At 33.3% G+C, this 14732-nt stretch overlaps 2 protein-coding genes across 5 annotated transcripts in view; one reads left to right on the plus strand and one right to left on the minus strand.

Annotated features, from left to right (window-relative positions):
• LOC143067838 (uncharacterized) overlaps window positions 1–14084 on the plus strand; it is a 40757-nt gene extending 26673 nt beyond the window's left edge. For 3 of the 4 annotated variants that reach the window (XM_076241415.1, XM_076241416.1, XM_076241417.1), the window contains exon 14: window positions 13955–14083. In XM_076241415.1, the coding sequence (XP_076097530.1) occupies window positions 13955–13982 (28 nt within the window). In that variant the 3' untranslated portion in view covers window positions 13983–14083. Of the gene's footprint in view, window positions 1–13954 lie in introns of all 4 variants that reach the window. The other variant, XM_076241419.1, reaches the window with a different exon arrangement.
• Window positions 6612–11705, minus strand: LOC143067835 (uncharacterized). The gene is made up of 4 exons (XM_076241411.1): window positions 11210–11705; window positions 9926–10099; window positions 8285–8445; window positions 6612–7671 (listed from the first exon to the last, which is right to left on the minus strand). The coding sequence occupies exons 1-4, from the start codon at window positions 11250–11252 to the stop codon at window positions 6727–6729; spliced, it is 1323 nt and encodes a 440-aa protein (XP_076097526.1). The 5' UTR covers window positions 11253–11705; the 3' UTR covers window positions 6612–6726.
• Window positions 14085–14732: the final 648 nt, after the last annotated feature.

Consider the following 14732-nt stretch of genomic DNA (forward strand, 5'->3'; position numbering starts at 1 on the left):
GACATAGAAGATAATAACTATAGATTACAGTACGCCAACGATACGACCTTCAACAATGAGCAAAACCCATACCGTATAGTAAGTTATAAAAGGCACCGTAAAACAAAATGTAAAACGCAAAAACTAATTGCTTGATTTGTGTGAAAAAACTAATATGATATACAGAAACAAACGTTAACCCCTGAGTTACAGACTACTGGCAAAGTAAAAGTAATTTGTTTATTCTTTTATTTTTTATTTTGGTAAAAATATTGTATGCAAATAGAACTGTCTAACTGTATCCGAACATAACAAAAATTACATGTGTAGCATTTACAATATTTTGAAATGTGTATGACGTCTTTACACTAAATCCATTGGATGTGTACTGATTGATAATGTGGTGTTAGATGCATGATTTATTTTGGTATTCATTGTTACTTAACTTACTTAATCCTCTTCGTGCGTACTTGCACATGAGGCCACTGCCAACGCCCTCCACTGTTGCCTGTCGTGTGCCTTTCTTTCGGCTTCTCCCCATGTCATTCCCATGATCTTAGTTCGCTCTCTATTATACGTCGCCATGTTTCTTTCGGTCTCCCTCTCGTTCTTTTCCCCTCTGCTGGTGTCCAACGAAGAGCTATCCTTTTCGTAGAACATGGCCAATCCATTTCCATCGCCTTTCTTTAATTTCTGCTCTGATGTCTCGTTGTAAAATTAGGGTGTATAGTTCTTTATTACTGATGGTTTTTGTCCAGAAGATCTTGCAAATTTTCCGAAGACATGTATTGTGGAAAGATGACAGTTTGTTGAAGTCAGATTTTATAACCCTCCATGATTTTACATTGCTATTATAGATTTTGATTTTTGTGGACCTGGATATTGATGTTGTTTTCCATATTGTTCGTAATCTGCAGAAAGAAGTTCTGGCTTTGTTGATCCTCGCCATTATATCTTTGCTAGTGCCGTTGTCCTGGCAGATATTAGTACCTAGATAAGTAAAATTTCCACTTCTTCTATGTTGTCTCCTTTAAATGTTATTGGTTGTTTTCTAGTTTTGTCATTAAGGCTAATTGTCTTTGTCTTTTGTGCATTTGTCTTTAAACCTACAGATAGAGCAGTCTCGTGTAGTCTTGATGTTTTGTTCTGCATGTTTGCTCTAGTTGTTGATAATAGGCATATGTCGTCTGCAAAATCTAGATCTTCTAAGATTGTGTTCATCGACCATCTTATTCCAGTTACTCTGTTGCCAAGTGTTCTTCTCGTGCACCAGTCGATGACAATGAGGAAAAGAAGGGGAGAGATGATTCATCCTTGTCTAACTCCAGATTGTACATCGAACCAGGTGGATTGGATTCCATTGTGTAGGACACAGCATCTGTAGTTGTTGTAAACTAATTTGATCATGTTAATTTTTTTCTCAGGTATGCCATACGTTCTTATTATTTCCCACATGCTGTCTCTGTCTAAGCTATCAAAAGCATTTTCAATGTCCACAAAGTTTATGACGATGTTGTGTTGCCATTCTATGCACTGCTCGATGATGTTTCTGAGTGTGAATATGTGGTCACTGCACCCTTTATTGGCTCTAAAACCTGCTTGTTCTTTCCGCAGGGTGTCATCTAAAGCATCTGCTATTCGCTTGGCAAGAACTCTAAGGAAAACTTTTGCAGGTACAGATAGCAGAGATACACCTCTCCAGTTGTAGCAATTTTTCATGTCACCTTTCTTGGCAAGTTTAACTAGTAGTCCTTCTTCCCAGTCTTCAGGTATAACTTCTTCCTCCCATATTCTGCTAAATACTAGTAGTATTTGTAGTATTGCTGCTGTTGTTTCTACATCTGCCTTAAGGAGTTATGTTGTCTACTCCAGCTAATTTATACTATTTTTGAGCATAATGCTTTCTTAATTTCATTTTTTTCTTCTGATATATCTATTTCACTTTTCTCTTCGGTGTTATCGAATTGAGCTGGTTTGTCTGGTGGTTCTCTGTTTAAAACTTCCCGAAAGTGCCCTGCCCATCTTTCAAGTTTCTGTGATTCTGATGTTAGTACCTCTCCATTCTTGCTTAAAACTGGTGTGTCATTGTTGCTACTTTTCCCACATAGCTGTTTAGTGATCTTATATACAGTACTTAAGTTAGTTCTCCCTGTTTGCATGCCTCTTCTGCTTCATTTGCCAATCCTTCAATGTATTGTAATTTGTCTTCTCTAGCTTTTTTCTTAACTTCTTTATTAAGTTCTGAGTATTCTTTTTGTAGCTTTTCTTTCAACCTTTCTGATCTTGCATGATTGCACTGACTTTTTGTAGATCTTCTCTTTTCAATAACATTTCAGGTTGTATCTTTTCCTTGTACTGTCTCTAATTCCAAGTACATTTTCAGCTGTATCGTTAAACATAGTTTTTACTTTGTTCCCATGTTCATTTAGATCAGGACCAATGTTGTCATTGTTTTCACTGATATTTTGTAGTGTTTGATATTGGTTTCTTATGCTGATGTTAAATTTTTGTGTTATCGGGTTGTCTTTAAGGCGGTGGATGTTTTTTCTGTTATGCTGTGGTCTGACTACCTTTCTCAGTTTAAGTTTAATTTTCCCAAGTGGAAGGTTGTGGTCACTTCCACAATCGGCTCCCCTTTTGACACAGACATCCATCAGAGACTTTCTCCATCTTCCATTTACAATTATGTGGTCTATCTGGTTTTAGTCCCTGCCATTTGGTGAGTTCCATGTAAGCTTGTGAATGTCCTTGTGTGGAAATAAGGAACCTCCAATAACTAGATCATTCAAGCCGCATAAATCTACTAATAATCCACCATTTTCATTGCATTCTCCACATCCATGTCTGCCCATTATTCTTTCCTTAGATGAGTTATCTGCCCTAATCTTCGCATTTAGATCACCAATTACAAGACATAAATCATGTGCTGGTACTTTACTGACAAGGGATTGTAATTTGTCGTAAAATTTATTCTTGTCCTCAATACTAGCTTCGTTGGTAGGTGCATAGCATTGAATCACGGACAGTTTTGAGTATTTTGAGTAAAACCTTGCCAAAATAAGCGTTTCATCCACTGGTTGCCATTCTAGAAGAGCTCTTTTTGCTTCCTTGCTTAGTACTAAAGCAACTCCCTCAAAGTGTTTGCTGTCTGTTCGTCCTGAGTACAGTATGGTCTCACCTGTGTCAGTTGTGATCGATCCGTTGTTTAACCATCTACATTCACTGACACCTAGTATACTGATGTTATACCTTCTCATCTCATTGACAACTTGTGCTGTTTTTCCCGTCTCATACATGGTCCACATTCCGTGCCCCTATGCTGAGAACATTTTTTGGCGTTAAGAGTCCACACTGCTTGCCCCTAGCTGCATTTCTGCTTTCACTAGACACATTCATTGGGTCATCTGTATGACGTATGTCCTCGTTCACGTAATTCAGTGTTTCTTTTAGTGTGGTTTCCGTAATCAACCTCTTTTTACTCTGCCTGGTGATTCTTTCCCATAGACGATTGCCTGCCATGGCTGATGAGTTCCATCTTCCCAGCTTTTCTTTCTGGGTCTGCTCCGAGGCCTTTGATCTTCCAAGATCAAACCACAAGGCAGTGGTACTATTTACCCATAGTTGGGACAAGGTTGATGAGTGCAAGGGCGTGTCCATGCGCCGATGGGCCTACATACTGCATCTCTGGGGTCCTTTATGCTCCGAGACCCTCTACAACAATGCCTAGAATGCTAGATCCTATTTACCATGTGCTGTCGCGAGGAGGCATTGTAGAAGTCTTAAATAGTGTAGAGGCTATGTACTGGCAGAAAGACTTATACACTCGGCTTTCTTTACACCTGCAATGCAGGCTAACCAGCGGTGATAGAGAGCCTATGGCTCTAACCACACTAGACGCTTACACAATCCTGTAGAACAAACCACCAGCACACGTATTCATTGTGTTTGCCTTTAACTAGCTGTCAATAATTGCAAGTGCTCTCAGATCTGTACTTCGTGTTTTTTTGTTGTTATGATGTACAATTACCCGGCCACGTCCACTCTGTGTTTCTGTTAGATGTATTTCTATTTGTATAAATTTGATGAGTTAAGCCTTTTTCAACTGATTTGTATATATAAAAAAGAAGATGTGGTATGATTGCCAATGAGACAAATCTCCACAAGAGATCAAATTACATAGAAATTAACAACTATAGGTCACCGTATGGCCTTCAACAACGAGCAAAGCCCATACTACATAGCTATAAAAGGATCCGAAATGACATTATAAAACCATTTAAACAAGAAAACTAACGGCCTAATTTATGCACAAAAAAATCAACGAATTTCACAAACAAATAAGTAACACACGATAACCACTGAATTACAGACTCCTGACTTGGAACAGACACATACACACAAAATAAGGAGGGGTTAAACATGTTAGCGGGATCCCAATCCTCCCCTAACATGGGACAGTGGTGTAACAGTACGACATAAGAACATAAGTATAACATAGTTCATTCTTATATTGTATTGTTCCATCACTGTCCCAGGTTAGGGGAGGGTTGGGATCAGCTAACAAGTTTAACCCCGTCACATTCTGTATGTATGTATATATGTGCCTGTCCTAAGTCGGGCGGCCTGTAATTCTGTGGTTTTCGTATGTTAGCTAACAATTTTAACCCCGCCACATTCTATATGTATGTGCCTGTCCCAAATCAGGGGCCTTTGATTCAGTGGTTGTCGTTTGTTGCTTTGTTTGCTTCGCATCTGTTCTGTTCTGTTCTGTTCAGGTAGATTCCTCCGTTATATATCGGAGCACTCCCACTTGGGGATATATGGTTTTAAAATATTTACAGATATTTACAGTGTGGTGTGGTGCTCAAGTTTAAAAAACCTTATATACAGGTAAAACTGTGAATTTTAAGAACCATTGTTTAAAATTATGTGCTATTTACATCATTTAAGAATTGATTCTACCTAGGTTGGAGTTTATGATTTTAAAAAAACAGTTTTGATCCCTTTTTATTAGACGTTACTATCATATGTTTAATAGATTTTTTAAAAAAGGATTTAAATGTGAAAGAAAAATGATAAAATCAAAGGGTAAAAGGTAAAAATAAGTACGGTAGATCAAACAAAAACAATAAGAATGGGATTAAATATATGGCAGTATGGTAATAGCTTTTAAGAGATAATGTAACCAATTAAAAATAAAAAATTATCATTAACTAATAAAAAAAAGGAAAAATCTTTCATATATCGTAAAATTTGAGTAAAAAGTGAACTCCTGTCAAGGTCTTAGCATATAATTAGATGTAAGCAGCTAATCTAGTCGTAGATGGATCACGGTGCGGAGATATTAGTTTCAGTCGGTATACACGCCATATTGAAATAGATTCTGATTGGTTGCTTTATGATGCGACTGATATACAGCAACAGCTATTGGCTTAAATGAGATAAAGAATTACAGATAAAGAATAATCCCTTCGTTAATTTTACGGACGCCATCACAAGTTGGTTGATCGTTTGCCTTGTTTATCTGCAATATGCACAATTGGTTTTGCTAAACAATGTTCCTATACAATGTTTACAAAAATGCATTATCTGTATTTTATAACTTCTGCCAATCTAAGCACACCTCCACAGTAGTGTCTATTAGTAGAGTGAACACAATTAAATCATATGTGATATTATTCCTCAGTCATAAGTAACCTTCCATCGTTACTGAACAGCCAGTTTAAAATTTCAGAAAAAATAATCTTAATATATACAAGAATTGATGTAACAAGTCTAAGATATCCATTTTGTTTCAATCAATATCTAAAAATACCACATTGACCAATACTAAATCAACAACCACATGTACACATGTTACCTTAAATCAGAATAGAACGAAGCAGTCCATAGCTTTTTAGAAAGCTCGAACTTGTACATATTTGTTTTTCGTTCATATGTTTTGTACATAAGTAAGGCCGTTAGTTTTCTCGTTTGAATTGTTTTACGTTGTCATTTCGGGGATTGTATGGTCGACTATGCGGTCTGGGCTTTGTTCATAGTAGTTGAAGGCCGTACGGTGACCTTTAGTTGTTAGTTTCTGTGTCATTTGATTTCTTGTGAAAAATTGTCTCATTGGCAATCATTCTACATCTTCTTTTTTACAACTACTTTCTTGCATGATCTTTTGGATTTTTCGGATTAATACACTTTCATAAATTTGTAGGCTGAAATTTCATTGGCTAGCTGGTATAATAATTAAAAATCAGAAGGTAATACATTCTAGTGTTGTCAGGTCATAGACTGGGCTTCTGGTTCCCTATTCGACTGATATCAAGGAGTATGTTATTGGGGCAGGATGCCAGGCTAGTCAGATCCTTGTAGGCAAAGCTTTGACACGGGTCTGCATTTCAATCAGATTGGTTACAAATCTTATTCACAAAAGTGGATCATGAGGCTTTTTTTATACTAGGCTGCTTTAAAGTATGTCCTTGTGTATGTTTTATTTTGTGTACGTTGGTTTATTTTTTATATTGGGGGCTGGGGAGGTATAGGAGCGCGGGTTAACTTATCATACACATATATGACCGCTAATATAATCATAGAAGTACTATTCATAAGAATAAGGTTAATGAAAGTGAGACGAACACAAGTTCAATATGTTAATATTTATAATCTTCAACAATAAGTAACGACATGTACAAAATACTATTTTACAAAATAATAATGTATGTTATCTATAAATTATAATTTAATTTTTACTAACTGTTATAACTGAGTAAAGTTAGAGGGTTGCATCTGATTAGACCATGCCACTGAGGAGGTAGGGGCATAATATGGGTTATTTAAAGCTGATATTGGCAAAGCTTGGAACACACTTTGTTCTTCTGGGTATCCCGATTGCGGTAACATGTGGTGTCTAAATGATTCTGAATGTCTGAGAGTTGAAAGAAGTAAAGGCTGTTCGGCGATGAATGGCAATGGATAGAAACGATTCAAGCCATATGGCATAGTTAGAGATCCTTGATTGTCACAAGTGATTTGTCTGTTTGGCTGTCCCGACCGTGGCGAAGTATTTGAGTTAATAAGAGTATCATCTGTTCGAGATTCAAGTCCCGTCTTGAACGAGAGTAAGTCAGATAACACTGGTAAGTCACATCCAGAATGAACTGGTCCTAGGCCAGAATGACCTGACATTGGAAATGGTGGTTGGTTCGGATTTCCATGTAAACTATAATGTTCCAAGAATGTTGAAACTGATGTTGGATACTTTAATGCCTGTGATTCTTTGGGAGATTCGAATGCTGATGATCTTAGTGAATGGTTAAGTTTATTGGTGGTTCTGTTCACAACACCGTTAGGAATAACTTGATTCGGAGGGGAGATCATATCGTATGAACTATGTAAAAGAGCACTGGATATATTTTTCTTTGTCTGTTTCTGTTTCATAGATTTTGATTTTTTCTTCTTTTTTCCTTTCGGTGCTTCTTTTTCGTAACGTTTTAATTCACCGATAATACCTTTCATCACAACTGTTGGAACCATGTTTCCTTCTTTTGATGATGGGTCATCCTCAGAAATACTTTCACAGTCACTTAAACTTTTACTTATATCACTACTTTCATCTTCACTTTTATTTTTATTTTTATCTTCATCGTCCGACTTTTTGTCTTTGCCAACAACATCCTTTCGTCTACGATTTTGAAACCAAATCTGAAATAAATTTCCAAAAATTAAATGATTTGTTTCATAAGAAGAGAATGCTCAAGGGGTTAATTTTCTGTTAAACTTAGAGGGTTGGTTGCTTCGTTATTACTATCTAACCCTTTGTATCCTACTGGATAAGTCTAAGTTTGTCTATTATAGAAAACAATCTGAACAATCTAGAAATTCTTCGTCTTGTAAAGTGAATCATGTTTTCATATATTATCTGATGTTAAAATGTAAAAATAACTTCAAATGATTTTCCGTATAGATTTATAGTAAGCTTTGTCTTATGTCGGGTTTTTTTTTGGGGGTTGCTTTTTCGCCATGGCATTGTCAGTTTTTTTTTTACTTATAAGATTTCTTATGCCTATGGTATCTTTCGTATATCTCGGAGAGAAGGTGGCTTGAACTAAACATAGCTGGCTACCTAGCGATTTTTATTATTTTTTCATTTTATGTGCTTCATTTTAGATACTTTGGAAGCAGTATCGGTTCAAGGTTTCAAGTATGTTTTTATTTTTAGCTCCTTTTTAAATATCATCAATTCAAAATGAGCTAAAACTGCATACATGATACAAGTGTGTTACACTATAATATAGTCATAAACAGTATAACCTACCTTCACTTGTTCTCTTGTGATGCCAACGCGTTTTGCTATCAGCTGTTTCTGTGAACTGTTAGGGTAGCGAACTTTTGCGTAGATACCATTCAGTAATTCTAACTGATATCTGGTATAACTCAGTCTTTCTCTTGGTGGTGGAGGCGTAAATGGTCGGTATTCTACAAAAGAAAAAGACAAATATATATTATATCAATTATACCAAGGAATTGTATATTTAAATATACAATTCCTTGATTATACACACAAAACCCCTGAACAAAAATTTACATACTGGTCTTAAATGGGTTTCTTCTTTTGGTGGGAAAGTAAGAGAATAATGATACTACCTTTTCTTCAAATCTTATTTTGATTTAAAAATAAGTTTGTCAATTATTAGAGATTTCAGCAAAATATAGGAAATATATATGAATTTAAGAAAACTAAATGCTTGTGTATTTTTCCTTATAGAATGAAATTCAAAACAGTGTGGCTGTGGCCATTGATTGACACATTAAATTCATCCATTGACTGGGACAATTTAGGTGAACGTTTGTATGTAAGGACCACTGCTCACTATGTACTTTTTAAAGACACTTAAACTATGGGGCCATCAAAGGTTCTCAACACCTTAATAAAGTAATTCGAAAAAATTAATCAGAAATAACTCGATGTTTTGATTTATATCAATTATATAAATCAAAACATAAAGGTTATTCCTGATTATTTTTTCGAATTATTTTATAATTAAAGGCGTTAAGAAACCTTTGGTGACCCCACAGTTTAAATGTCTATCGTAGGTACGTCGTGAACAGTCGTCGTTACAGACAAACGTTCACGTAAATTGTCCCAGTCAATGAATGGCCACAGCCACACTGTTTTGAATTTCATTCTTATATTATTTGTTTTATTTCGAAAGAGAATTATTCTTGTCAAGTTAAACTCATTAAAATATCTATTTCTTTTTAACCGGTTTAATTGAAAATTATTGCTTTTATTACAATGTTATTGCGTGTTCATTTCCGGATTTCATTTCTTTTAAATCCTATCTTTTTCATGGGAAAATTATACTATTTTATTATAAAGTTTTTAAGGAGATTTACTGGTGTTAACATTGGCCACAGACAACAATGCATGTCCTATTTAATCTATTTGTGTCCAGTAGTCGCCACTGAGAGCGATGATAATGGTTCTTATGTCAACACGTTTTCAGATTTGTTGTATTAGGGGGGAAATTATCGTTTGGTTATTTTGTTTCTGAGCAACGTTTGCCCTATAATGCAAATAGATTAACAAACAGCAATAAAGATTAAAGAATTGTCATCTCAAGTTGTCTTACAAAAAATAATGAAAGGGTCGCATTTGATAGTGACAAATATGGTTGGAATTTCCGCTCTAGGCCAGTCCCTTTGTCTTGTCCCTAAATTATTCCGACAAGTTGGTGGTAATAAATTATCAAGAAATTATATTTAATAAACAATTTCTTGAAAACTATTTAAATTGAAAGAAAACGCGTTCTTTATAAATTTCATTTTCATATAAATAAATAAACTATTTAATAAAAATAAAAGGCGTTACAATAAATAACCTATTAATTCAGATAAATTATTAGCTGGAATGAAATTTAAAAACGGCAAGTTATAGAATGAAATGGACTCGTACCTTCGTCTTCGTCTTCGCCATCAGATTTCGACTCCACTGACATTGCTGGTGGTGATACAGTTCTCTTACCCCAGTCTATGAATGGGTTGGCTTTGTCTGGTCTTGTGGCTGTGGGGTAATATAACATTCCACCGCTATGGTCTTGGTTAAAGTCGGAACTTCCATGAAACAGGCCTAAAATTTTAAAAACGACTGTTAATATGCTTTGGCATTTCAAATTGTAGTAGTAATTTTATTCTACTCATCTAAATTTTTATATATTTCTTTTAAATTTTGTTAGTTTATTATTTGTTCACATTTTTTTATGTATGAAAAAAAGAGAGAAAGAGAGGCCTCTAAAAATTCATGAGTTTGTAGAAGTTAGATAATTTTTCCAATCTAATTTATTAGAATTATTCTCGAAACTCAACTGTAGAGAAATAATTTATTATTAATAAATTAGATTTATACAATTATATGAGTATTTAATAATAATTGTATCTCATTGCGTTAATCATTTTTACTCCAAAAGAATTCAACAAGTCACCAAATTTCAGCTTTTTAGAAAATGCCGCGGTTAAATTATCAACATTCAAATTGTATTTGTTTTATATCCGATCGTCCATTTATAGTGAGACAGTGAGGGTGTTCATTGACTAAAAAGTGAGAAATCTTGTCAACGTTTGTCTCCTCACCCATTGATCAAATTTATTCAAATTATCTGTGTCGTCTTGACTTATCTGTTTGAAAGGAGGCATACAAATGACAATCTCCCGTCTCCGAGCAAAAATATAACAACTTCGAAAACAAAAATATGTTAATTTTTGCAAAATATTTTAGTCTATATCTTGACTACATTGTATCACCAATATCTAAAGACTACTTATTAATATAGTAAAGTGCTTTAGGAGTATTATTAAGATTTATTAAAATTGTATTGTTTCTCGATTATAATGAATTGAAGGGATAATTGTCTCTCTTTGAAAATTAATATATTTGTAGAGTATTAAAATTATTATTAATTGCAATAATAAAACAAAAGTATTAAATTATCCCTTTAAGTAATAAAAATAAGCAAAAAAAACCAAAACTTTTTCAATAATTTCTATTTATAACAATTCTGAACAAATATATGACTTTTACTGAAATAATATTTTATAAATTAGTCCAATAACAAATAAACAATTAAATAAGTAAACTTGTGCTAAAATAAATATATATATGTATTTATATGATAATCCAAAATAAATAACTTATGTTTTTGTGAATAATAAATAAAAAGAAATAAAATGATAAGTAACTTACCAGAAGGATGCACCATTCTCCTGAAATTCTCAACCTCCAACATCCTGTAAGCTTATGATAACATCTACTGTTTGAGGACTACCAAGAAGTTCCACTTGTAGGAATAATAGTTTTGTTTGTTACACGTTTCTGTAGCTCTTGGTGAAATATAGTTCTCTCCAACGGTGAAAATAAACAGATAATTTTCCTACTGTTTTCTCTATTATTCCGCACTTCGCACTTAAACGATTCCTGTCCCTTTCTTGAATGATGGAAGAAAACAGTAAATAACATAAACAAATTATGACTTTATGACTCTGTTGTTAAATACTGACACGCGTAATGATAGGTGTTGAAATGAAAATGATTCCTTAATTTGATTTTTAATGGTCCCAAAATATGGACCGACGCTGATTTGAAGGATTGGTTTTTATCAGTGCTATTCCTAGTTGATTGTAAACTTTGCTGATAGTGAGCTATCAACTCATTGGTCAGTTAAGTTATGATTGACCAAAACTACCATTGACCATTTTATATATTGTTGAATTGACAGTTCTGTTTTAATTGCATATAGGTTTACTAATACTTTAACGGGTTGTTTTCACTTGTAATTATCAATACAAGCAATTGAATCTTTTGTAATAATTAATCCTCACAACAATACATCAATGGCCTTTTAAGACCAGTTAACTCATTAACAGAATAAAGTTTTCATATCCCTATTGTATTTTAATCCCACCTTTTACAACCAATTTTGCCCATAGGGTAAATATGTATATCAAATTTGATATTTCCTTCCATATTTATATACCCATAATGATGTGAAAACATGATTTTTAACAAGTTAAATAAATGAAGTGAATTGATCCGTTGGCTAAATTGAAATTTATCACATAATTGCATTAAGAACATGTGAAAATATGTGTTTATTATGAATTAATTAAGTCGGAACACACGATCGGAAAGGATATGATGAAGAAAGATAGACCCAGAGATATATATACACATTACAATTCTAAACTTACATATATATGCCAAGAAACATTACATTAATACAGATAAGGCTCTAGAATTATATGTCTCTGTTATGGTATATGGAAATTGGAATATTATATAAATAAATTTTCAAATCATATCAATCATAATTATTTATATATGAGGCTTAAATCTTCTATATAGTGTTGATATCATTTGTGAATTTTAATGTTGAATTATTTTAAATAAAAGTATCCAAAAAAAAAAAGGAATTACTCTTATTAAATTTCAAGGTAAATACCTTCTTTTCAAGTGTTGAAAGGAAATATATTTTGTAATGGCTTTTTACAGGAACAAATTATTCATTTAATTTATTGTGTAAAATAATATGTTTTTAGAATTCATGCATTTAACTTTCAATGTGGATTTAACTAAATAATAATAAAAAAAATGATACATGCAAATTGGCACGAAATATGGTCTTGTTTATTAAAATTAACTATTCCGTAAAATATTGTATATACCAATAAACAGGGACATATATATAGTACTGTGTATGTCTCATCAATAAACAAAGTGAAATTTTTATAATCGCCATGATACCTGTGTGTATAATATTATCCACAATAAACAAGCATAAAGAGATAGTACAATAAAGAAATATTATCAGTTTTAATCTCATAATATATATAATTTACTTCTTAATTCCTTTACAAATCTCTATAATCCATCTTGTCACATTTTAGATCCCCTATATTTGATAAGATCTCGTTTTTACAATTTTACAGATTTTTGACAAACCGATAGGGACTTCTGACAGTTTACAAGACCCTTAATAATTATTATTATTTTACTTTTACGTAAACATTTGCCATTTACTTATAAAATAGCGATCCAACTATTTTCCTTGAGGTTTTCTAATGGGAACATACTAGTATCAGAGACATACATATATAATATAATACAATTATTTGTCTCAGATAATATGTACCATTTGATATAAGACATTTTCGGCCTTTAATTTCTTCTATAACTTAATAATTTCAAATTTTCACATAAACCTAGGATTTTAGTATATATTATCAACAAAAATCTTTGCCGAAAAATGGGATAACAATATTAATAGTCCCTTGCAGAACCAATCTTTTATTTTACCATCGAAGATCTAATGGAATAAAATAAAAACATACTTTATGACTGCAACAGTCAAAAGCATAGATCGGACATAAACTAACAACGCCATGTCTGAAAAAGAAAAAGACAATAATAGTACACAAGAAACAACATAGAAATCTGAAAACCATAAACTAAGCAACACGAACCCCACCAAAAACTAGGGGTGATCTCAGGTGCTCCGGACGGGTAAGCAGGTCCTGCTCCACATTTGACAACCGTCGTGTTGCTCATGTAATTAACACACCCGGTAAATAGTCTTATTCTAAATGTGCACCAATATATCATGGTTTTAAAAGATGATAAAAGAAGAAGAAATGGACAAAGACGGTAAGTTAAGTTAATTAAGACATTTTAAACAATAAGACTTTATTCCCTTAAAGAAGACACATATTTTGTACATTTTCTCATGCTTTACATTATTCAACAAATACGTACACATAGACATAACATAATATTAATTCGATTAAGCGTTATTGTTTACAAATAAAACCAGAAAACAAAGAAATACATTCTGTGAATTTTTGCGATGGAAAATAATGTTATTAAGGATAATGCAGCACTTAATTTCTGTGCTTGTGCATATTGCTATTAACTGTACACATTTTTCACCTACAGAAGAATGGAGACACCAAACAGACAATGATAACTAGTCGTCTAAGAAGGACAGACAACACAGTGATAACAAAACCCGGATAGATAGATATCTAAAAAAAATTAGACTACAGACGAAAAACTAAATATTTTGTTTAAAGCTAACACTTAAAAAAAAATCCTGTTTCCCTATAGTGGCACCAGACATGTAGAAAAAACTGTGAAGATAAGACGCAAGAATTCGACGATGTCATACATAAACAAGGTAAAAAGAACCACATTGTGATTACGGGAAAATATCCGTGGTAAATTGTGAAACATAAACATAATGTCATGTAGAATGAAATGAAGCTAAATATGATGATGTCCTCATTTTAGTAATACAGCTTGGTTGTTATGTTTAGCGTATCTATATATAACATGCATAACATCGATAGTGTTTCCCCTATCACACAAAAAGGGTATTGTTACTTCATTGAAAACGGGCATCTACAGCGCGCAAAAATTTATAAGAAGGGCACCTAGAGCCCTCGAGTGTATGGAAAATTAACAAAAGGGCACCCATAGTATGCTGCAGAAAAAAAAAAATAACAGGTAACCAGTGAGTTTAATAATCACTATATGGAACATAAGTTGTATTTTATTTTAACCTTATTTAGAAATTATTGTACGTGTCGAGTGGAATCGGAAACACGGATACCGAAGATAGAATTAATTCGGTCGAAAATATTTTGGACTTTATTATGACGGATGTGGTTAATACGGTTATGGAATATAGGTGTCGCAGATGGTCACGGATAAG

This window comes from Mytilus galloprovincialis, chromosome 3 (genome assembly GCF_965363235.1).
Source record: "Mytilus galloprovincialis chromosome 3, xbMytGall1.hap1.1, whole genome shotgun sequence".
NCBI classification, from domain to species: domain Eukaryota; kingdom Metazoa; phylum Mollusca; class Bivalvia; order Mytilida; family Mytilidae; genus Mytilus; species Mytilus galloprovincialis.

Bases quoted from the DNA above. Each gene is read 5' to 3' on its own strand.
- LOC143067835 (XM_076241411.1), bottom strand. From the start codon at position 11,252: ATGTTGGAGGTTGAGAATTTCAGGAGAATGGTGCATCCTTCTG. The intron at 10,100-11,209 runs GTAAGTTACTTA...TTAAAATTTTAG, and splicing joins GAGAATGGTGCATCCTTCTG to GCCTGTTTCATGGAAGTTCC. The intron at 7,672-8,284 runs GTAGGTTATACT...AATTTATTTCAG, and splicing joins TCACAAGAGAACAAGTGAAG to ATTTGGTTTCAAAATCGTAG.